General features: G+C 29.0%; 4 protein-coding genes across 7 annotated transcripts in view; 3 read left to right on the top strand and 1 right to left on the bottom strand.

Moving 5' to 3' along the window:
• LOC101502432 (uncharacterized) overlaps positions 1–219 on the top strand; it is a 3,740-nt gene extending 3,521 nt beyond the window's left edge. The window contains exon 6 of the mRNA XM_073366534.1: positions 8–219. Coding sequence (XP_073222635.1) covers positions 8–219 — 212 coding nt within the window. The remainder of the gene's footprint in view (positions 1–7) is intronic.
• A 1,892-nt stretch (positions 220–2,111) lies between these two features.
• LOC101501891 (sucrose nonfermenting 4-like protein) lies at positions 2,112–8,061 on the bottom strand. Its single transcript, XM_004494552.4, has 14 exons — positions 7,745–8,061; positions 7,308–7,656; positions 7,022–7,109; positions 5,861–6,049; positions 5,677–5,784; positions 5,507–5,566; positions 5,260–5,349; positions 4,353–4,487; positions 3,834–3,978; positions 3,587–3,760; positions 3,231–3,294; positions 3,047–3,116; positions 2,827–2,944; positions 2,112–2,601 (listed from the first exon to the last, which is right to left on the bottom strand). The coding sequence occupies exons 2-14, from the start codon at positions 7,433–7,435 to the stop codon at positions 2,510–2,512; spliced, it is 1,461 nt and encodes a 486-aa protein (XP_004494609.1). The 5' UTR covers positions 7,436–7,656; positions 7,745–8,061; the 3' UTR covers positions 2,112–2,509.
• A 6,711-nt stretch (positions 8,062–14,772) lies between these two features.
• LOC101501579 (uncharacterized) lies at positions 14,773–19,598 on the top strand. Of its 3 annotated transcripts, none has more exons than XM_073365658.1 (3): positions 14,773–14,972; positions 16,171–16,785; positions 17,341–19,598. In XM_073365658.1, exons 2-3 carry the CDS (start codon positions 16,189–16,191, stop codon positions 19,270–19,272), a joined length of 2,529 nt encoding a protein of 842 aa, XP_073221759.1. In that variant the 5' UTR covers positions 14,773–14,972; positions 16,171–16,188; the 3' UTR covers positions 19,273–19,598. The 3 variants fall into 3 exon arrangements, with proteins under 3 accessions (XP_073221759.1, XP_027188142.1, XP_073221757.1); XM_027332341.2 differs by having other exon boundaries at positions 16,153–16,785; XM_073365656.1 differs by lacking the exon at positions 14,773–14,972 and adding an exon at positions 15,008–15,520 and having other exon boundaries at positions 16,153–16,785.
• A 3,700-nt stretch (positions 19,599–23,298) lies between these two features.
• Positions 23,299–24,948, top strand: part of LOC101501039 (acyl-CoA-binding domain-containing protein 4) — an 11,042-nt gene continuing 9,392 nt past the window's right edge. Inside the window, exons 1-2 of one of the 2 annotated variants that reach the window (XM_004494549.4) lie at positions 23,299–23,721; positions 24,692–24,762. In XM_004494549.4, coding sequence (XP_004494606.1) covers positions 23,563–23,721; positions 24,692–24,762 — 230 coding nt within the window. In that variant the 5' untranslated portion in view covers positions 23,299–23,562. The remainder of the gene's footprint in view (positions 23,722–24,691; positions 24,763–24,948) is intronic. The other variant, XM_004494550.4, reaches the window with a different exon arrangement.

Here is a 24,948-nt window from a genome sequence, read left to right as displayed (position 1 = left end):
GCAAGAGATTTGAAGATTTTGATGGATCGTCCCGGAAATCTTATGGTAATGGAAGAGGGTCTCAACGAAATGACCGAATACGATCCCCGCGGCAGTCTTATGGGAATGATAGAGGGTCCCGAGGAAATGACCGGAGTTATGACAGGGAAAATGGCAGAGGACATAAATATAGTATGGATGAGAAGAGTGGTGGTGACTTTAGAAACAGTAGGCGTGTGATTGAAAGATAGCCCTATAGGCTATAGCTCCATATGAACACATTTTTGTCAACCGGTTGGTTGTTGCACATAACTACTACCGATTACCAAAATTCAAATGTGATACAAGCCTCTAAAGGTCTGTTTTTTTCTGGGATTTGCTGTTGAACTTACCTGTATACCAAGTCAATTGAAAAAAGATGAAAGTTCTTGGGAGTTGGCTAGAAGTAGTGTTCAGTACCAAGGTTATGTCTGCTTATGTTATCCATCAGCAAAGTTAACCTGCCATAATGGAATCATCTAATATATTGGTCGGGAATACTGAATAATCATATTTCTCTCGTTTAGCCAAACAGTGTTGTAATTCGTGTCATGCACAGTATATTTTTGCTTCTGAATTATTTTGTTGAAAATTATACACCATAATTTTTGAAAAGAAAAGTATTTGGATCATCTAATGTTGAAATTTCGACACTAAAGAGTTATGTTAGTGATTTCACCGATCAAATTCATTGGATCTTACGGTTTAAAAAATATGCAATTTGGATTTTAATGGAGAGATTACTGACTTAGGATTTACTCACATTTTTTAACTTCACTTACATGGTGAAATAAGTACTCAATCTCTTCCTTAAAAACATTATTTCACATGTGTTTTTCTAAAAATATAGGATACAAAATTAAAATATTTTCTTAACTGAAATATAACTGATTGTGTTCTATTAAAATTATATTGGTTTCTTTTATTTCTATTCTATTCTATTAAAATTATATTGGTTTCTTTTATTTCTATTCTATTTTAAATATGATAATTAACCATGTGTCAAGGTCGACCTAAGGTCTAAACCAGTAAAGTAAAGTCTCCTTAAAATATTATTGTTTTTCCTATACTCTATATCTAAAATAAAAAATTATGTACACTAAGGAAAAGACCTCACAAATATAAAACACACCGATTAACATAATTAAAATATTTTGTTTCAAAAAAGATAATAGGTAAATGAATGAAAAATTATTAACATTAAAAAAGTCTCTATTTTTTCTTAAGTTTATTTTAAGCTTCAAAATGCTGAGTCCAACCCTGCCGCATGTAATAACTGTGATTCGACTACACGTTAAAATGAAAATAATTATACATTTTTGTGTAAAATTATTTACATCATTAAACAATCACAATTCATCATTTGTTAAATTTTTAAATTATACATAGTAAACATCAAAACATTTTTAAATGATCAAATAATTAAAAAAAAAATTATCGGTAATTCATTTATAAAGTGGAGTTATAATAATTTTTTTAAAAAAATCTTAAAAGAGATGTAAATTTCATCATAATTAACTCATACAATTGTTTGTAATTAATTCACACAACTGTAAGATCTCGATTTCAAACTCAAGACAAAATGTACAATCTAATAATATCGATATTTATTAATTGAATTAGAGTATTTATCAGTTGAATTAGAGTTTGACATTATTATTATTATTATTATTATTATTATTATTATTATTATTATTATTATTATTATTATTATTATTATTATTATTATTATCCTCTAAAAAATATACAGCTTTATAAATAAATAAATAAAATTTTAAAGATTAAATTTAGTTATTTATCTCAAATTCAATTTCATGACATTTATATATCCGAACTTTAACTTTCCGATATACCCTGAACTTCATATTTACATTTTACGTTTTTTGTATGCCGTAAACTTCAAGTTTAAAGGTTACTGTGTATATATTTCCAAAAATGCTGAAAGGAATGAGTATAGTTCAACAAAAGATTAAGGAACATTTTCGTCATTCCATGGTACACTATCAGGTGTAGGAGTATGATTAAGGATTATTTTTGGTAAATTTGGTAAAATGATCAATAGTTTGTAAATATAATAATAAAAGTCATAATCATCGGACAAAATAAACCTTAAATTACAAGGATACAACTAGCCAAAGGCATTCGTGCTGCTGCATATGGCTAAATATTTCATCTTTTCCTAGTCCATTTTTATTAACTTTTTTTTTTTAGATTCTCCTTGAATTCTGTTAGCACTGGACACAGACATTGCAGATGTGCCGGCACAAAGGAGAAAAATGATCCTCAATTTACAGAATTTTCTCTCCAATTTCTACCCTAAAAAAAGCATTTGGGCAAACAGCAAAAGCTGTCCACCCAATCAAAGACTATGAGAAATAGTATTTATAGAAAACAAGAGCGAACAGAATAGTTCAGTTCCCTTCCAGTGCTGATTGATACTAACACTGCTATTCCCTTCATATAAATAAGATCACCAATATATCCCTCCCAACTAGCCCAATAAGAATCTGAACACATCACTTAATGAAATAATCCCTTCCACACGCTTGCTACCAGCCTCCACGATCACAAGTCTCCTAACCCCTGCAAAGTGCAGAAAACCGGTGAACAGGGGAACTTCCCTTTTAAGAAAGAAATATTTTATTTTGACACAAATTTCAACAACAATTTGTATGGTTATCGCAATTCATATATGTGGTTTCTTTTGTTGTCAAATATGTGGTTTCTTATATTTTGATAGTCAAAATATAATTTCTCTTAAGAAAGGAGAGGGAGCTTATGCTTATTTGTTAGTAAACAGAGTAATACCAGGACTAGCCAACCGCTCCATCACTTTGTGCAACGAATCAGACCTCAAACACATATGACATCTGTGGCCATTGTAGAGCCCATACGGAGAATTAGCATCTTGTCCCAAAAGTAATGCCTACAACCGTGAAGTGCAAATATTTAGATTCATTTTTCGCTGAAGAACAGCCAAAAAGATCTACTAAAATTTAAATCTCAAAAGTCGTCACATTGTAGGTACCTGATGAATACTAATTTCGTCCAGAGATATCCGAGCATATGCTTTATCTTTAGCCAATGCAGTAATATCACTGCGAATAAAATAATTGGCGTGTATCATATATGCTCTAGGAAACATTTCAAAATTATAATTTATAAATATAAGAATCACACACAAGGAAAAAAGGGGGAGGAAAAAACACTACCTTCTTGAATATATGTCAAGCAATGAATCATTATCATCCACAATTGGTATTGAGCTAACTTTAGCTGCAAAGAGAAAGCGTATTTACATAGGATACCAAAAGCTAGAATAAAAAAGACAGATGGAAAGTACCGTGATTTTAGCAAAATTGTCGTCACTAAAAACTAAATCGTGAGCTAGAAACGTTTTCTATTCCCTTAATTAATGGATATCATTTTTTTATATTACAAGAAGTCTTTGAAAGAATCCCCTGGCACCCCTTCATGAAAAAATTATAGACAAAAAGGACATACATAAATCAGCAACAAACCAGAAAGAAAAAAAACCTAGATAACTTTAAAACATAAGAATGATCACCTTGAACAAACATCGACAGGGCAGCACCAAGAGAAGCATTTGGCCTTAGCATTGCAAGTGGCTGTCCATTTGGATCCCCAACTTTAGGCACCCACGTACCCAAAGGTATTGAACCAATCGGAAGTTGAAGAATGGGCAAAGAGCCAGCAGAGTGCTTAAAATGCCTGCATATACCTGAAAATTTATTCCAAGCATCAGTTCCAACTTCCAAACCATTTATCTACAGCCAATAGACCTAGAAGCTTACATTTTAGAATTCCTGATAGGGAAGCAAGATGAAGCAGTTGGGGAAATGAACCATCCTCCGAAGAAGAATGAATGATAGGAACCGTTGACACATTGTTTTGTAAAACCTTTAAAGCCACGTCTTTTAGGCATTCATGGGGCCCAGCCTGAAGATCAAAAACAAATAAAAAGTATTACAACAGATTCAAGGGTTTAACTCCAGTCCTTTAAACATCATTAGAATTAAGTACGCTAAAATGCATTTTCTTCAACATATAATGTTAAACCATCATTTATATGAATGCAAAAGCTCTCAAAAATAAGATGACACAAAATGATAAATACTGTAGAGAGAAGAGGAATAATGAATAACTGAGAGAAGGAATGGAGTAGAAGTGTGACATTACTGATAGGACAAAACCACATGGAAAGGTGCTGCTAAAAGATTATAGACAGATATAGGAGGGTGTTGGTAACTGGGTGAAATTGGGTGAACTGACTCATACATGAAAATTTTATCACAGTAGTCAGGAGCACTTACATGTACAAAACAATGAGGACTTGATACCGCATTATTATCAAGTGTCCTGTGTAGCTTCAATTTTCCCTCTTTCCAGGCTGCTATAGTGTGAGTCTCAAGTTGTTCTTCAGTCAAATTTGATCCATGATTCCGCAACTGAAATTATCCATTACAAACAATTGAATTAACAGAAACATCATGCAATCAACTAGAAGAGTAGACTATGAATCATAGATACTAAAGGGTAGCAATGAACAACCATAATGGCAGTTATGTTCACAAGCATACAGACCAACCATAAATATCTACAATGGAAGAACTACAAGACATTTAGCCCAAAGACAAGAGCACCCAAGTGATTTCGCAATGCTCGTCTTTTTAAGTCTTTTTCCCATATATACTCCCCCCGGGCATTATTATAAGCAAAAAAACTATTTTCATAATTATTAAGAAATTTAGTTAAGATTCATTTTCTAGATTTCATGTAAAGCACAAGTCAAATTTACTAAACTGTTTTTTTTAGTGTCAAACAGTCAACTATCCGCATTAAATATTGTTAATTAAATGATGGTATATTAGAAATAATGGCATTAAATGGTTCAAAAGTAGTTAACTTTTATTTATAATAATGACCAATATTTGAGACTTTTTTTTCTTATAATGGTGACCAAAGGAAGTATATTTTTGTATAAGCTGAAACAATCTTATATGAGCTCTACAAATGATCTATTATTAGCCTAAAATAATGATAACATGATTCTCGTAAAAAATTTGATGTGATTTATTACCCATTAAATTTTATTAACTATCATTTAACCAGCTGTTAAATCACACAAAATGTCAACCCTATAAAAATTAGAGTTCGTAGGGTGACTTTTACCAAAAATTGGCACAGAAGGGTTGCATAATGGTTTTATTACCCACAAACCTCTTTCAATATGAGAATGAAGTCCATTGCACTAAGCACTCCAACAAACCGACTCTTGCAAAAATCCCATAGCGGGGCCATAGATACATCCTGAAAACAGATCACATTAAATTATACTATATATATATATATATATATATATAAGGTACAACTTAGCCATACAGATGGGCATTTAATCCATGGGCATGGGTGTGTGCATCAGCTCTGATGCAGATAGATAAATATATTTAAAAAAAGAGGAAAATACCTGTTCATACAGAACATGGAATGCTTGCTTAACTGGTAAATTTATATCCAACGCAATGACCTGCAATGCAATTATAATATAACAAATAATAATGAGCCAACATAAAATAAGTCTCAAAATACTGTTGAATGGGGAAGTGAAAAAAATTGCGAAAGAAAAAGTATTCAAACCTTCCCAGACTCAGGAAGCAATTCATACGCAGTATGTGTAGACAAGAATACAGATGTACGGTGGCGAGAGACCTCCAGATCAGACTCTGACATCCTTGGATTAGCTTCCTGGTAAAGTTTCTCAAGTTGAGCATTCTCTATTGTGCAGCATATAGTTTAAGATTACAAGGAAGAATAGACTTACTGGCACTGCATGCCCAAAGACATCATTGTCAACCTCCATGTGGGACCTACTGGGTGTTTCAGCACTTAAGATGGAAGGTAAAATATCTGGTTCTCTCACTAAATAAATAGTATTTACTACTCCATAGTTCCCACTTACAAATGGCTGCTGCTCATCATGCCGCCACTCGCCATCCACGTTAAATTTGTACTGCATATAATTGGGAAATAATATTCTCCTCGTCAGTAAGACTTCCCAGAATATTATATACTGTGTCAAACAGGTGGATTATATTATACATACCAACATTACATAAATGAAAGCACATGAAAGTAAAATACTACTAAGATAAACAAAATGTCAAATACTATCTACTAATTAATGAAGAAACGATGGAACATCTTATTAAAAGCTAATATAAATATATCTAGACATGCCAAAATGTGAGCATAATATAAAAGGTCTATTTAATTAATGTTTGTTACATGATACTCAATATATAACCCAACCTACCAAATGTCCAAAATCTATTTAGCAAAAAAAATTAGATTTTAAGCAATAAGGAAATCAGTTCCCAAAAAAAAAGATAGGATACAAACCAACAAATGATAATTGAGTTATATAACACAACAAAAATATAGTTTACGAAAGGTGCTGATTGATAGAAGATAGTCTGATTGCCAATCTAGGTTGTAAATTGTAATATGCTTATACTTGATGAATTACATGATATCATCAAATATACCATTAGTGTAAAATCCTAGCCTTACCAATCTAGGTGAACATTCTGATTTTGAGGAAACATGCTTGCTTACACGACTTCGTCCATAATCAGAATAGACACAAATCACCCTGATGTTTTCACATCTCAAATTCAACCATTAACATTTACTTGTTCACTCCTTCCCATAACTCCAAAGGGGGAAAGTCAGCTCTTGTGCCATCCACAAAGGCCACCCCAATTTTACCAATCAATTAGTGATACAAACTCTATGGAAGTTGGAAATTATCACAAAGTTCCCATTTTGTTTCTGAAAATTCTAAACTAAAATCTCAATTCAGACCTAACGGTTAATCAGCCACACACAAGTAAACAACATAAGGAAAAAAAAACTAATCATAGTAACAAGTAACATTATTTCTTCCCAAGTTAACCAAATTCATAAAAGCCAGAAAAACAACCTGATGATATCCCGGCATCAAGCTGCAAATAACCTGAAACACAGAAGGACATCCTTCCATCGGAGACATAGGTATATGCTCTGACCATCTGTCCACATACACAAAATTAATACCAGCAAATCAAATCGAATTCTTGCATTAATAAACAAATAACAAAAATAAATTAAAAAACACAATGCAATCTATCATATATCTTATAATCAATAAATCAATCAATGTCAAAATTGTATAACAAACAAAGAAGTTAAGAACAGCAACTACCGTGATAATAATAATGAATACATACCTCGTGAAAGAACCACTGAGAAACACTCTTCTTCCTCCATAAGGCCAAACAAAACGCTTCGGAATCAAAATAGGTCCTGAACCTCCGCCACTCCCTTCATATCCCCTATCTGCTACCGAAGCATACATTTTTCACACACAAAAATTCAATAACCACGAATCTCAAATCTCAACAACAATCACAACAGAGCCTCTGCCACCGGAATCGTCGACGTCGACGGCGGAACAGAGGAGAGGACACAATCCCCTCCTCCTACTCAATACTCAGACATACAGTGCACCTTCACAATCAACACTGCCATCAAGCCACTGATTCTTAAATCGGAAACTTGTGATCGATAATTCAGTACCTAAAAAATCAACGAACGAAATTGACGTCAGGCGAAAAAAAAATTAATAATAATAATAATGCAGTGTTGAGTTTTGAGAGGAGAGTACAATGAATTAGAGTGAAAACGATGAGGGAATTGGCATTATAGGGCGAAATCGGAGTCGAGAGTAGAAGGAAAAGGGGATTTAGGTCAAATTAAGAGAGAGAAGAAAATTAAAGAGAAGAATGATGATACAGCGAGAAATTAGAAGGGGAGAGAAGAAGAGGAAGCATTGATTGATTAATATTTTAAAATATTTAAATATAATAATAAATAAAAAGAAAATGGCAGGAAAGGAAGCAGAGAGCACTGAATCTGATACAAAACGAGCGGAGAGGAGAAAGAAGAGAAAGAGAAAGAGAGAGAGAGGGGAAATAAAAATAATAATAAATAAAAATACAGTGGGTGGGTTGTAATTGTAATTATGCATTGCAATGGTCGGACTCGGAGAAGACGTCTAAGCTAGGTGGACAAAACAAAATAAACCTAATGCAAAGTGACAAAAATAAATTACAATTTTGAGACATAGATTTTTAAAAAAATATATATATCTTAATATTTTATAATTTAGAGAACTTTTTTTCAGTTTTTTTTTTAAATATTCTATTTTAGAAATAAAAAATATAGGTTTTTTCTAATTAATATGTTTTTGAAATTGTTTAGATCAACCTACTTTGCTTTTTTGTATACTATAAAATCGTTATTTACAAATAAGCTTAAAAGTTGTATGTATAGATAATTATTTAATTCTTCTTGATATATTTTCCACTTATCACTTTATAATATTTGATAATTTTTACCTCATTTATAATAGAGCATTCATTAAGTGAGTCATCATTCAAATATTACCGCACTGAAATCATGATGGCAAATTCATAGGCTTTAAGATGGGTCAATAATATTCTCCTATAACAATGAACTATGGTGTATTCTCAAGATCCAAAGTGGACATAAAAACAAACATTGTCGTCGAGTCAATAAACACATTGCTTAAGAGCACTTGCAATATCTCAATCACTGTTTTGGTTCAATCAACTTATTACATATTGAAAATTTTATATGCAAAAAATGGATAACAATATTAGACATCATTAGCTTATGGTTTAATATACATGGATGATTGCATGTACAATACTAAATATGAAATTGGTAAGTTTAACACTCACCAAGTCATACGATTTGGCTAAAATTGTTATTCTTTCATGGTGCATGAAACAATAAACTCAAGAAAGGTGCGACCAATTGATCATTTCGAAGTCAGTCTTCAAACAAAATTGTGTGGTTATGGAAAATTGCACGTTATACACGAATTTTTTTCATATGTCATATATGCATATTCTTACACTCGTCAAAATTATTTAGCGCATATATCTGATGTGTACGAGGTTGTTAATGTATTCAAAATCTACAAATAAGATTTTCCACATATACCTAATTAATGATATTAACTCTCATATGAAAGTGAAATAATATATCACAATTCTTAAATGTAGAGAATTAAAAAATATCGTTCAAATAGTACATGTATTAGACGTTAAGTGATTATACTAAAAAATATTATCCAAACCATGTTCTATACATTTACGTTCGTTAATGCATACTATGAAAATACATACTATGTTCGGTAATTGGTTACTCAAATACATACTACTAAATAATGTTATTCAAATTTTCCAGACAATTTTAATTAAACTATATATTTTTGGTAAAATTTGTGTTTTTACTTTTTATGAATGAATTATATAATTATATATATTTATTCGTTAAGTTAAAAAATGACAATGTATTATGACTTATATATTTTGAAAAAATAACTGCACAATATTAAATTGTCATTAAAAAGTTAGACTTTCTTTATCAAGTGTCATTTGTAAATGGCGGCTTTCTACTATATTAAAATAAATGGTAAATTGATATATATAGTTTTGCAAAGAGTTTATTGGTAAAAAAAAATGAAAAATGAATTATTTGAAAAAACAATTTTCTAAAGATATTTTTTTAAAAATGTGAAGTTATTTTGTTTTTGTGTGTGGTAGTGAAAATAATTTTTTTAAATATCAATTTTAAAAAAAACTACTAAAAATACATTATTCTCATTTTAAGTAGTATTTATATTTTAATTTTTTGTAAATTGTAACAAATACACAAAAACTCTAAAAAAAGTTTACAAAAAAAATGTGTAAAGTTTACCTTTAATTTATGGATTTAAATATGTCAGGTCTTAAATATAAACAATAATTATTAATTAGATCAAATAAAATAAATGTGTTTTTTACTAAAAAGGACATCATGACTTTCCTATTTTAGTTTATATTTGAGACTAAAATATTATGAAGACTATTTAAAATATGTTTAGTACGCATGATACGATAACTATAGTATATTATATCTCAATCAAATGTTTGATTAGATAGTAGGATACGATAAATATTATGAAATTTATTTTATAATGTCTCACTAGCTAAACAGTTTATTTAGAATTTGAGTTTAGTTTTTATTAAATAATTTAGGTTGGATTAGAAATCAAATGAATAGAATAAGAATAATAAATTACTAATTTATTTTTATAAAATATAAAAATTGGAGTCTAATAATATATAAATATAAGTTAAAAATTTTGATATATTTTTTCAAAATAATTGATAATTCATTTTAAAAAATATGTATAATCTTATCACATACATAATTTAGTTGTTTATATAATCTAAAAATAAAAATAAAATATTATAGAATATTTAAAATTAAAAGATTTAAATTTTATAAAAATTTAATATATATATATATATATATATTCCATTATAAAAAGAAGTGGTCTTTTATTATGCGGGGCATTAAAAAAAAACATATTTAAAAGTGTCAAAATATATATATATATATATATATATAAATATTTAACCATAACAAGGGTATGTGTTTTAAGTACCTATAAAATTACAGATTATATTGTTGGTATCTTTGAAAACCAATAGTCTGCTTAGTTTGTAAAATCTTTGATTGTTTTTTAAAAATTAAGCAATTCAGCAAGTGTTCATTTTAAACTCTTTTAACTATTTTTTTGGGTACAGAGTCTTTCTAGGACTCTAAATTTTTGTTATAGATTTTCGTAGAGGTAGAGATAATAGTTTTACTATATTTATCATTGTAGGCTTGTTGTATTTATGGACATTCTAATGTTAAAGCTAGTAAAATTAAAGTTTTAGGTATCTGAAATATAATTATTTTTTTTATGTATATTTAGATATAAAAAAAAAATTTAAGTAGTAAAAATAAAAGACATCATAATTATAAAAAAAATACAATTATTGACATATTAATTAAAATATTTTAAATCTCATAAAACAAAAAATGTAGAATTTAAATAAAATTATATTCGAATATTGTTGTTAATTTTAAGAAATACCTCTATTTATTTAATTAAGACTTTGATTTTGAATTTATTTTAAGCATCAACAAGTGTTAGGTTTGTATTGGCTTATCCCTGAGTCTTTAATCCTGTGTTCCACATAAGGACATAATTAACTTATCAAGAAAAAAATTTAGATGAATGCGTGGGGAAGAAGAACTTGACAGCTTCCAAGAGATCAAACAGTATATTAGAAAGAAAAGAAAAAAAGCTCGTTGTTATACATTTTGGACTTTTTGTGTAAGATTAAATTTGAAGTCGTCATTTAGTCTTAAATAAAAGAAAAAATCGTATATATCATTAAAAATTTAGGTCAAGTATATCATTTTTTATTTATTAAATTTTATTTTATATATAAAATTGAAGGGGGTATCATTTATTTATATTTATAATATATTTTGAATTTTGAATTTTCATTCACTCTTGTATGTGGTTATATATTTGTGTTATAATATTATTTATTTAATTGTATAAAACTGTTTAATAATGTAATATCAATCCATACACACTTACAAATAATAATAAAATGAAATATAACATAATATTCTTTTTGCAATTAAATAGTTAAAAAATTAAATCATTTATTAAATCCTCAAAGTGTTACTTTATCTCTTATTTTGTCCTTAAACTATAAAACTTAATAATAACTATCTTTGTTTTTTTTTTTTGATAAAAAAAAAAGTTCATAATAATTTTAATTATTTATTATCTTATTCAAAAAATTATTTTTCTGCTCTAAATTCAGGCCAACCCAGTACATTATGAGGTCTAAAGTAAAATGATCAGACACTTGCCTTTTCAACGTTAATAAATTATTAATATTTTATTTAAAATTTATCTTTCACATTTTTTTATGCAAAATAATTTATCAAATAATTGTGATTGATTTTGTTTAACATTTTGTTCTTCAATCGATAATAAAATTAATCTATTTAATATTTCTTGTAACATATAATTACATGAATTGTTACATTATTCTATAAGCAATATATGTATTTTGAAAATAATATAATTTTCTTATATAATTAAGTATATCAATTGGTGTGTCATTTTCTACTTATATTATCTCTCTTATAATTTTAAGTTCTACAAGTAAATCTAATCAATCAATGTCTAATTTGTTCTTATATTTTAAAAAACGTTCAAGTTTAATGCAATTTTATTTTAATTTATCATCATTCAAATGATTTTAATTTCTCAATATTAAATAGAAAACAAAAAATATATGCATACAGTTTAAGTTGTTTAAATTTACTCTAAAATTAAGTAATTAATATAGTGAAAAACAATACTTTTAATATCTTGCTTTTTAATGAAAAATCAATACCTTTAATCATTTCAAATGTACACTATTCTATTTGTCATGAATAGTTGTATCATTATGTGATTTTAATTGACTACCATCAACACAAATATCAAATAAAATAATAATTATGTCAAAAATTAATAAATTTAATAATGATTATGCAAAAATTTAAAAATTAGAAATTTTTTAAAGGACTTTTTTATTCTGTTTATGTGTATAGTTGTTGAATTTAAAGTTTAAAGAGTTTTTATAATATATTATTGGACTTTGTATAATATAAAAATTAAAATAAAAAATTAATTTTTTTGCCTAGTCCTAAACAAAGGATGCCTCGTTAACAATGGAGGGAGTAGTCCCTATATTATTGTTAACTCACCAAATTATCGATTTCTTTAAAAATGCTAGCAAGAATAATAATTTTAAAATAATTTATTATATTTCTATACTTCAAAGATCAAATAGGAGAGAAAGATAGTTCAAGGAATAAAATGACAGTTTATTCTATTTTAAATTACTTTTATTAATATTATTCAAATAGTTTTATTTTGTAAAAATATATTATATTAAAATAAAATTATTTTGAATCAAACGTCTATTTTCAAAATAAAATTTAATAAAACATCTATTTACAGAAGATAGTCCAAACATAAAATTTCAATTTTAATACAGATAAAAAAAAAAAATAACTTTTAGTCACTTAAAATTTTGGATATATATATAATTTCATTTCTCATTAATAAGTTAGCATTTTTTTAAAATTAATTTTTGCAAGTATATTTACAAAATTATATAAACTTATTCCAAAAGAAACGTGTTCAAAATTTTATTTATAAATTCATATTTTTGAATAAGTTTTTCCTAAATCTTATTATATCTTTTTTATTTAACTAAAATTCTTAATCTTATAAGAAGTTATTATTTTAATTTTATCTTATAAACAAACAAAGCGTTTCCAGAGCATGACGGTGAAAGAGTTGAGAATTTTGCACATACGATAGGCTTAAGGCAAGGTGACATATTGTCACCCTATATATATCTTTCTCCTTTGCATGGAGAATTTTCTTATTCAATCCAAAATTAATAGTAATTTGCTATTCACCTGACCAAAGTTCTCCCAAGTTAGAATGGTTCAAGAGTTGCTTCATTCCTTTTGCAAGCTTATAGTATGAAGGTTAATATTCATAAGTCTAATAAAAAAATATCTTCAAGGCCAAAGTGGCTAAATTTGAGAACATACTATGGATCTTCACCATATTATAATATTGTTAAGTATCTCGGTTCTCTTTGATTTATTTTAATAGTATGCTATACTTTTTATTTTGAATTTTATCGTTCGATAACACCAAAATAAAATAAAATAATACTTAGTTAGTCATAGCAAGAAATAAAGGATTAAAATGAGAAAATAATTCATTGTTTTATTCCTTAAATTTTACGGTTTGAGTATTTTAAAATAATAATAAATTTACGAAATAATTTAGTTCACTAAATTAAATAACTTAGACTAATTTAGTAATCAGTCAAAATATTGCTTTAAGAAACATCCTTCAAAACTAGTTAAATATCTTTATATTATTTTGAATTCCTTCTTTTTTTTTTCTTTGCATGTATAGAGACACATATGGAGTTTTTAAAATCACGGTGCTAAAATTGAAGAAAGTTATGATACTAAATTGAGCCGCGTTGTTTAATTTAAGGGATTAGATGGTTACTTTACAAATTCAATAAATTATATTGTTTTATCACTGTAATTTTACAACTTCGTCAGTAATCATATAAAGAGAATATAAAATTTTAATACAAAACTTTTTATTATAATTAAACTACGTTATTTACGATGTTATTGTTCTTTATTTAATTTTTTTTTCTTTCTTTTTTTATTTGATGACTGACATTTTTTTCTTATTCTGATTTGATCATTTGTTTAAATGAATTTATTTTCTTACAATTTTATTTTTTTTACAATAAAATAATTAATTTTTTTAAATAACCACTTAAAATTTTGTAACTTTTTGTCTAACAAACTTGTTCGTATGGCAACGACTAACAACTCAGAACGATAATCACTCAAAACTCTCATTCTCATATAAGTTAACACCACAAGAACAATACAATTAATTCTCTAAAGTTTTAACGCGATTGTATTAAAACTGAATTTAATTAAGCTAATAAAGACTGAAACCATGTGATCCAAACACGGTATAATATGAGAATCTCACAGTAGTTTTAGTATTTTATCTTTTATAAAGAATTCTGGTAAAAATAATTATTTATTTCTTACAGCAATATTATTATGAAATTCATAGATGGATCACGGATGAAAATATAAAAAAACCCACCCATAAAGCCCGTTTGAAGTTTCAATTTTGCGTCCAAAGATCACACAAAAACAAAAACAAGGACTTTCTTTTTTAAATCACGTCGTCAACACAAAACGCAACTCGAGTGTCATGAACTCGGACGAGTCACGTTTATAAGAACTCGGCGTGTTTTAAAAGTGAGAGAGAGCAAGTAAACACAAGTTCATTCTCTTCTCTTCATGCTTCACAATTTCACCTCGTACTTTCCTTCCTTCATTCCTCAAAGGTTCATTCTTTTCTCTCTCTCCCTCTACGTTCACGTTTTTCTCTCATAAATATCTGCACCCATTTATTTATTTATTTATTCATTTTTTTTGTTATTATTATTATTTGTATCTATCTATCTATCTATGTGTATATATATATACTTGGTCTTTGTGGTTATTTACCCTTTGAAAGCTTTAACATTTAACGTTTTTTCTACTTGCTCAAAGGTTAACAACCCTTAACTTGTTCAACGTGTGTGTGTACCCTTGTTACTGTTATGTGTGTGATGTGATGATAACATAATAGGGAGAATGATATAGTTGAAATATTTTCGATTAATTGTTTATATTATTTGGTTGTAATGTGGGTGTGTTTTAATCTTTTGTGTTGTTAATGAATGTGCTTTTTTGTTATCTTTTGGTTTTCACGATTTTATTTTACACTTCATCGATTATTACATGTCTTAGTTGTTTGGGTTTGTTATATTATTATTATTTATTAATCTTTAAGAGTTTTGATTGCGAGGTTGAATATAAGTGGATCTGGGGTTGATTTTCTTGTTTCTTGGTAATCAAAATTCTTCCTCTTTATATTGTTTTTTGCATATGGGTTTTTTGTTTTGTATATGTTTTCCCCTTGGTTATTTTATGGTGTATTTATTTTGAAGCTGTCAAGAATGGCGTTTTTGATATAAAAGTTGACAAATTTTTTGTTTTTTGACTAAGGAATTTAATAGCTTTTTATGTGAGTGATTTAGGTATTTCATGTTGAGGGTTTTGATATTTTGTTGTATTGGTGAATTTTGTAGTCTTAGCTGTGTTCTATTTTTGTTGTAATCCTTACATGAAAATTGCTCACGTTACTTGTATTCTAAACCCAAGTTCATTTGAGATCTAATATTTTGTTTGATAACTAATATGCAAAGGGTTGTAAAGTTAGAAAACATAGTATCAATTCCTTAGGGATAGTTGGATACTGATAGTTATGGAATCTGAATTCCTTCATTAAGTATGATGCTTTTGAAAAATTAGTGATCTAATCAGTTTATGGAATCTGAATTCCTTCAATAAGTATGAGGTTTGAAGTATGCTCCTTGATGATGTTATCTATAATCTACATTTCCTTTATAACATTTCTTCTTGAGCTTTGATTTGAGTTTATAGTTATCAGGTTTATTAATTTCCTATTTTTCTTGGCAGATGGTGTCCTTTGAACAGAACTATAATGATATTTTCATGGAGCATGCGTCTAACGGGGACCTGGATTTGAGTCCTCGAATAGGTGATGAATACCAGGTGGAAATTCCTTCTGTGTTTAAGAAATCAAAGCATCTTCCACTTCGAATGAATCTCGAAGATTCAGAATCTGTGCATGATAAATCACTTTCCTTCGCAATTGGTTTGCCCATCCCAGTCACATGGTTACATAATGAAATGGAGTATAGCGGAGATGAAGAGGGGGGATATCATCGTGGAGACAGCAATTCAAGTCACTTGGACAAAAGTGAAAATTATGTGTTGGTTCCTGGTAGATTGAGTAGCGCATGGAGCGAGGCTGATACGAAAAGTTTTGTACTTGGTTTGTTTATTTTTGGGAAGAATTTCATTCAGATAACAAGATTCTTAGAGAACAAACAGATGGGGGAAATACTTTCATTTTACTATGGAAAGTTTTACAAAACAGATGGATATCGTAGATGGTCAGAGTGCAGGAAGATGAAAGGGAGAAAATGTATGATAGGACGAAAACTTTTTACTGGACCGAGGCAACATGAACTATTGTCTCGCTTAACTTCTCATGTCTCCGAAGAATCTCAAGATAATTTGTTCCAGGTATTTCAACTGTGTCATCTCATCTCCTTTGTTGTTAATGAACTGTGTAAAGCATATTCCAGTTGCCGGACGATTAGCTTAGCTAGTATGACTGCATTTTGCATTTCAAATTTCTTTTATCCTCCCGTGTTCCTTTTTTGATATAGTCCTCACTCCTTTGCACGTTGCAATGTTAAAAGTTTTCCTATAATATTAAATATAGCCTTCTTTATTTTCCTTCTTGAAGTGCAATGATAGTTCACGACAAGAATAATTTTGTTTAACAATGATCTCAATAGTGACTCCTTTTTCTTTGAACAATTACGTCGAGGAAGAAACTTTGTCCCTCAGCTATGGATTCCTTAACTACTTCAGAGAGTGTTAAGTCAAGCAAAGGATGTAGAGAACCAATTAACTAAGAAAAACATAAGTACTGAATGTTAAGCAGATATTATTGTGATGTACCATGATTATTTGAACCTCTATGCTCATACCAATACTTTTTTTTCTCTTTAAATCATTTCAGTTATATGTATCATTTCCTTCAGTCCTCACTTTGCTTATATTTATACTCAGGTTTCTAAGTCATATATGGAGGGCAGAACTTCTCTAGAAGAATATGTATCTTCTTTGAAGTCTAGTGTTGGACTTGGCATTCTTGTGGAAGCAGTAGGTATTGGTAAGGAGAAGGGAGACCTTACTAGGCTTGACGTCGAACCTGGGAAGAACAGTCGAGCGTTTTCAGCACCAACTTGCAAAGATTGGTCTTCTCTTGGACCCGACGATATAATACAATCTTTGACGGGAGGATATCGGCTGAGCAAGACCAAAAGTAATGAACTCTTCTGGGAAGCTGTTTGGCCCCGCTTACTGGCAAGAGGATGGCACTCTGAGCAGCCAAAGAATCGAGGCTATGTTACCTCCAAAGATTATCTGGTTTTTCTTATTCCTGGCATTGAGAAGTTTTCGAGGAGAAAACTTGTGAAAGGTGATCATTACTTTGATTCTGTTAGTGATGTCTTGAACAAAGTAGTAGCTGAACCGAATATTCTTGTGCTTGAAGAAGAAGCTAAAGTTGGTAGCTTCAATGCGGAGGAGCCTGAAAATGGATCAAATGAAGATGATTTATCTGATGATCATCGTCAATGTTACCTCAAGCCCCGAGCTTCTACATACAATAAAGATCATATGAAATTCATGGTTATTGATACTAGTTTGGTGATTGGTGGAAAGTCATCCGATTTAAGGGAATTGAAATCTATGCCTGTTAATTCAGCGTGTAAAGTTGAGGTAGATGCTGCTTGTAAAAAATATAAAGGGCAAAAATATACGAGGAAAGTAAAACATAGCAAGGATATGTCCAAAAGCATTAAACAGAAGTCAATAAAGTTCACAGTTACTGATACCAATACACTTTCTGAAGGAAAACTATTGAAGGTGAAACAACTGAGATATCCGCTCGTTGAATTGGAAGATGCTTCTACGATAACTACTGCTCTTTTGAGAGAAAGTAAAGGCGGCTCTTCAACTGATGATTCGCCAAGGATGGTGGAAGCTAAGACGCGGACACGTGACAAAAAAAAGATGAATAAAACTGATAGTCGCAGCGGTGTATCCAACAGTGAGGCTACCAGTAAAAAAGAAGCATATAATAATCCTGATAACAATGCAAACAAGGTCGTCGAAAGTCAGAAAAATCAACACACCTATGCGTTTGATGATAATCAACTGAAGAGGATGATAAAGCATCAATTCAATCGAAGAGTAAGGTCAGGCGATTCTAATCATGCAGCTCTTCCTGTTAAAAGGAGGAGATTGACTGCTTGTGTCAAGGCAGAGAAAAACCGCATCATTGAGAATTCTTCAGGAAGTTTGAGATCAGAAAAACTTGAAATCTCTCAGTTTTCTAGCTTTCCAGATGCCAACAAAAATGTTTGTGATCCAGTTAGTCATCAGCAGAATGGATGTTCAACTGCTTCTTCAGCTGACAGAAGAGCAGAAGAGGTTAATGAAAAAAGCATTCTCAACAACAGTTATCAATGCGCTGTTAAAGTTGAGAAATGTTCATCTTTCACCCTCGAGATACCGCAGGTTCCATCTAAGTCTGAGAATATCAATATGCTGGCAATGGCAGAGGAAGGTGAGCATGGACTAAAGGCAAAAGATCAATGTCTAACATCTGCTACTCAGGAAGTAGTTGAGAAGCCAGTGAGAATCGCTTGTGATGTTGATTCTTTGGAACAACAGCCTGATATAAATCCCAGGAGACAGAGCACTAGAAACCGACCGTTGACAGTTAGAGCATTGGAATGTATAGCAAATGAATTCTTGCATGTGCAAAGGAGACAAAAAAGGAAAGACATTCAGACACACAATGATCCTTTCAATCCTTGCCGCAAGGCTCGTACAAGAGGCAAAACAATGCTGCGTCGTCATTGTTCAGACCATGAGACTGCAGTTTTAGTACAAGAAGAAAAGATTTTGAACGGAGATGGTAGTGTTAGCTAAATATATTTTGGTTAAGTTAAAGAGTAGATGTCAATAGCGGTTATTTTTTAAGCTACCTACCTATCTGTCATCATGGAGTTTCTGACTTTTGGAAACAAATTGATGTTCTCCTGCCCGACTTGCAAATTGTGTTTTAAGGCATCCAGATGATTTAGACATACTGTACAGAATTTTTCTGTTTATTTTTTATTTCAAAATTTTTGTTTTCTTATGTTTCGTTTTATTTTATAAATCATAACCAATGTCTACCCAAGTGGAAGAAAGTTAGAAATTTCATTTCTATGTGCCAGTCTTCCATTGATTTATACAACATTGATTGAATGATATTTTGACGGGTCTTGCAATATTCATCCCATGATCAATTGGTATTGGATATCACATGGCAAACATGTTTGAATAGTGTAGCATATAGTTGAATAGATCTATAGTGAAATTATTGCAACTCGTCATGGAAGAGTGTGATTTAATATCTTATGACTATTACTGAAAGGATGAGTAGTACCAATTCAATCCTATGTGAAAAGGGTAGGTCCCTCTCTACCTTTCTTATAAATATATGATTCGAGACATATGCCAATAACCTTGTAATTGAATTGCATCTACTCCATCTAGAGTTGAAAAAGAAAGGAAAGATGATCTTATACTATAATCAAAGCAATCAATTGAGATACTCAAGAATATCAAATCATCCGTAAAAGAATAATTTCAAGGAATATGAATTGTCATCTTGTCTTGTTTTATTATTTTTTGTATATAGTGTTCTAAATTCATGCAATTAGATTGAGTGATAAATGATCACGACGAGACTATGATTCATATGTTTTGGATATGATGTGCAATATATTCTAACATCTAGTAGTGTCATGACCTTCATTTATTTCTTACAATTTCATCTCACTATAATTTCAATGTCAATGGGGTGAGAGGACTTGATATGTTTAATGCTATAATATCAAAGATCATAGTGCATAACAATAGAAGCGGCAATTATGTATTGCATAGTAGCAACATTAATATTGGTAGGAACTAAAGGAAGTAGTGATGATGTAATAACTCCGTCCTCATCGGTGATCTCCGTGCATTTTTTTTTATAAATAAAAGTTATCAATAAAAATCGATGTATTTAGATTAATTGATCCAAATACATCAACTTTTATTGATTCATTTTTACTTATAAATAGTAACGCATGGAGTATGAAGAGGATGAGGTGATAGTGTACGTGGCAATTTTATGGCTTGAGGTCAATAGCGAAAAACTGCTGCAAGGAATGATATGATGAGATTTGGAGAAATTAGTTACACAAGAACGATGACTATGAGTCTTTTTCAGCAGCAAGAAGAGAGTAGGAGGAAACAAATAATATATATATATACAACATAGTTATTAAAATGGTGATGTTCATTAAAAAAAAATTCTCCAAATTGTATTTGCAACATAATTATTAAAATGGATACAGTGTATGCATAATTGTTTCAAGAAATGACGACGTTCATTAAAAAACTTGTATGTAGTTAACAAATATTTAGGCACCAATATAGTAATCTACTAATTATATTGAATTTAGTAAAAAAAATAAAAAATAACTAATTGTATTGTACCCTGTAGAAACAGAAAGTGATCTTAGTACCTCTTAAGTTATTGCAACATTTTACACATAATAAAAAAATTGAATAGATAATTAACAAAATATCTCTACAGTGTTATGCTAGAATAACTACATGTGTCTTGAACTGAATTCACTATAAACAAAATTAAATATTGAATTTTATAAAATAAATTATTAGTGTGTTTTCATTGTAAATTTTTAAACTTATAATTTCATAAATTTGCTTATAAATTTTTAATAAATTTTTTACACATGTTTATATATTCTCGGGACCATCTTAATATTTTTAGAGGTGTTGTTTGAATTTAAAAAATTTAACCCCTAATAAAATAAATATAATTTTTATAATTATAATTTATTTCAACATATTATATTTCTATTGAATGAAATATCAAAAATTCAAACTACTTTATTAAATTTATTAAAATAAATAAATTATAAATAATATTTAAATACAACATCAAACTCATACTAAACGCTTAATTATTTAAAAGGAGTGAGATGGAGAAAGAATATAAATAAATAAAAAGTACGAGAAAAAATGATATCATTTAATTTACAAATAAATAAAGTCCTAGCAACTTTGGGGCATGGGCAATAATCTAAGTTGCACAAAGTGATTATAGATATAAATATTCAATTAATAAATTGTATATATATATATATGTTATGCTATTAATTTATTTAAACGATGTGTATAATTTATATTTTATTTATTGATTACGTTATTTGTATTAGCTTTTAAATTTGAAATTGTTATTTTTTATAAAATAAATATTTGTTTAAGGTATAAGCCAACTTCATTCCGGGTATTAATTAGAAAATGTTGAACAATAATCACTTATTATTATTACTATTATGATAAATAATTTTTTAGTCTCAATAAATATATTATATTATATTTCATTTTTTTTCTCTTTAAAAGTTTTGTTTAAGTAATAAACTCTTAAATATTTTCTCTCAATAATTTTGGTCCGGCTTTTGAATCAAGTCATATGAATCGGCTAAATTTTTTAATGATCTTTTGCGAGAATATTTAGAAAATTACAATAACTTCTCTTACAAAAATGTATAATTTTTTAATAAGGAGACAGATTTAATATGGTTTTTCAAGCTTTTAATGTTTAAAATTTATATTTAATTTTTTTTTGTTAAAAAATTTAAAATTTTTACAAGAGAGATTCTTATAATATTATTGACATCCCTATAAAAAATTATTCAAAAATAAAAACAATTCACATAAGTTGAATTAAAAACAAGGACCAAATTTATTGATAATTTTTTTTGAAAGACCATTATTTAAAAACAAATTTTATAGGAACTAAAACCAAAACTTGATATATTTTTAAAGACCAAAAATTTATTTAGCTCTTATTATTATTATCTCAATTTTTTAATCTATAGGAATAATATAAAGGGAACTCCAAAAATACAATTTTCTTGATACCTACATAATTATTTGTCAAATATAAATTCAAAAACATACGATAGATATTGAAACTGAAATTTATATAAGTGTAGATGGTATAGATATATTGTGAGAACTAGCAAGTTAAAATTAAAACAATTATTTCTATAAAAAATTAAAACAATTATTATTACACAATGAAACAATTATTTCTCTTAATCATTCCCTTCGCCGCATTCTTAATGACTGAAATTTTATGCGGATTTTCTTGTAAAGAATGTTCTTTTTATGAGGATAGCTTTTAAGATTTGTGTTAAAAAAGAAAACTAAGAGATTCTAACCTAATTCTATCATAAAAGAGGAAGGATAATAAGAGAACTAGTGAAACATAAAAATAGTTGATTCTAATGATATGATCGCATAATAATTATATAGGCTAAAATACCTGACATAATTTTCAGCAAAAAATAATAATAGTAACCAACATATTATATTTAAAAGACTAAATATAATTTTTTAGAGTAAACTAGAAGATTTACTATTTTTTCTCTCCCTAATTCTATAAATTTAAGAGTCTCTTCTAATGATTTTAGTAGCTTTTTTTTTTTTTTATGATATATAGGATGCATTATTTATTTCTATCGTACTTTGACTTTCTCTATTTCAGTTTTCTATTTTGTTTTGTTTCCATTTTCTTTTCCTTCATGATACAACAAAATATTATTTCCTTTAATTGTTTATTTGTTTTTTAGGGTGAATTTTTCCCTTTAATTATTATTTGTTATTAAATTCCCTTAATTATTTGCCTCTTGGTTCCTTTTCCCTTTATATATATAGACTTACCTTTAACCAAAAAGTAAATAAACTTTAAACAGGTTGCATTAAATTATAAACTAAACTGAATTGACTTACGCTGGCTGGCATCACAAAAAAAAAAAAAAAACCAAAGACACCAGTGGTAAAGACTAAATTATATATGTGGAGTCTGTGTAATTATCGAAACCCTGGGGAAATATTTCAAAATTTTAGCCAATAATATGGATCTGCGAATAGTGCAGTATCACAAAAACACAAAACTTAAAGTTGCCATATAACATAAGAAAATAGCATCTCCAATCACAATTTAGTAGTAATTTACATACTCAATTTATTTTGTTCCCAATTCATCCATATATGTAATTATTTATGTACAAATAATCAGATCCCAAGTTTAAAGAGTTTGAATTAAACTGAATAATTAGTGGATCTGATCTGAATAATCAATCATCAGCAGAAATGGCGATGGCGAGAGCAAGTTCTGGTTTGCAATATCCAAAGCGGTTCTACGCTGCGGCCTCTTACGTCGGTTTCGATGGATCCAATTCTCCCACAAAAACTCTCACTTCCAAGTTCCCTAAATCTACAGCTCTTCTTCTCTACAGTTTATACCAACAGGCATTGATTCTTCTTTTTCCTTTTATCTGCATTGTGCCTTATTTTATGCTTACTCTATCAATTTTGGAAATTCGCATTTATTTTCATTCTATCTGTGTCATCATTTTGTCGGCGGTGATGCCTTTTTGATTAATTGTGTGATTTTTGTGGATCTGTTTTGATTTGATTGATTGATTTGGAAAGGAATTCTAAGAGTCAATGCTAAATAAGCTTGGTAGTATTTTTTATTTATTTTTTAATAAAATGAGTTATTTTTTATTTATTTTTGATTTATGACTATGAGTGAGGAATTAGATCATGTCAAACTAGTTATTGTTGTATGGGTACATTTGGTGTCAGCTCAGTGGTAAGATTTCGGGTTTGTAAACTCGAGGGAAGGGACGAAGTTTGAATTTCTTCAAAGACCATGGTAGAATCTTCATTGGTATCACTTTAATTAATAATAATTTTCCCTTCATGCATTTTTGTAAAGCTGTCTGTTATATGATCCGTGTTATAAAGATTAGGTGGCTTTCTAACTACACAACATCATATTCGATATTCCTAGCTTGAAACTGGTTATGGAAAACTTGATGCCGATCTATATGGTTTTTCTGAAGTTTTGGTTTTTGTTAAGACTCAACGGCGGGAATAATTGGCTGCACAACCACGTAGTCTGATATAAGCTTGGTTGTTGTTGTTGCTGCACTTCGCATTGGATAAGCCTACATTCAGATGAAATGCATAGAATTACAGTTTTACTTGCATGCGGCTCATAGGTTCTACTGGATTAAAAGTAAAGAAGTCACAATTTAAACATGAAAGAGTGAAATGCTGATTTACTAGCGCCCACTACTGTTCTAGCTTCAGTTTGTTTTTTTTAGTTATTTTTGGGTCTGATGCACTATAGTTATGTGGAATTGAAGCGGTGAAGTTATAATTATTCAATGTAAAATTTATTGCTCAATTAATGGTTAATTTGTTATTTCAGGCTAGTGTAGGACCTTGTAACATCCCAGAACCCAGTACATGGAAAATTGTGGAACATAGCAAATGGGCCAGGTTTGTTTGCTTTGAACATTACGCTTTCTTCGCTTTTCTGTGCTATTACTATACTTATCCATTAAACCCCTATATTCTATGTGTCTGCATTGATATGGATATGGATTTATGGAGTTGCTATGCTTGTCCATGCATTTATATTATGCAATTATTTTCTTATGAATACTGCATTTGAAATTTTACTTG

The sequence above is a fragment of the Cicer arietinum genome, chromosome 3 (genome assembly GCF_000331145.2).
Source record: "Cicer arietinum cultivar CDC Frontier isolate Library 1 chromosome 3, Cicar.CDCFrontier_v2.0, whole genome shotgun sequence".
NCBI classification, from domain to species: domain Eukaryota; kingdom Viridiplantae; phylum Streptophyta; class Magnoliopsida; order Fabales; family Fabaceae; genus Cicer; species Cicer arietinum.
This window is presented reverse-complemented; position numbering and strand designations above follow the sequence as displayed.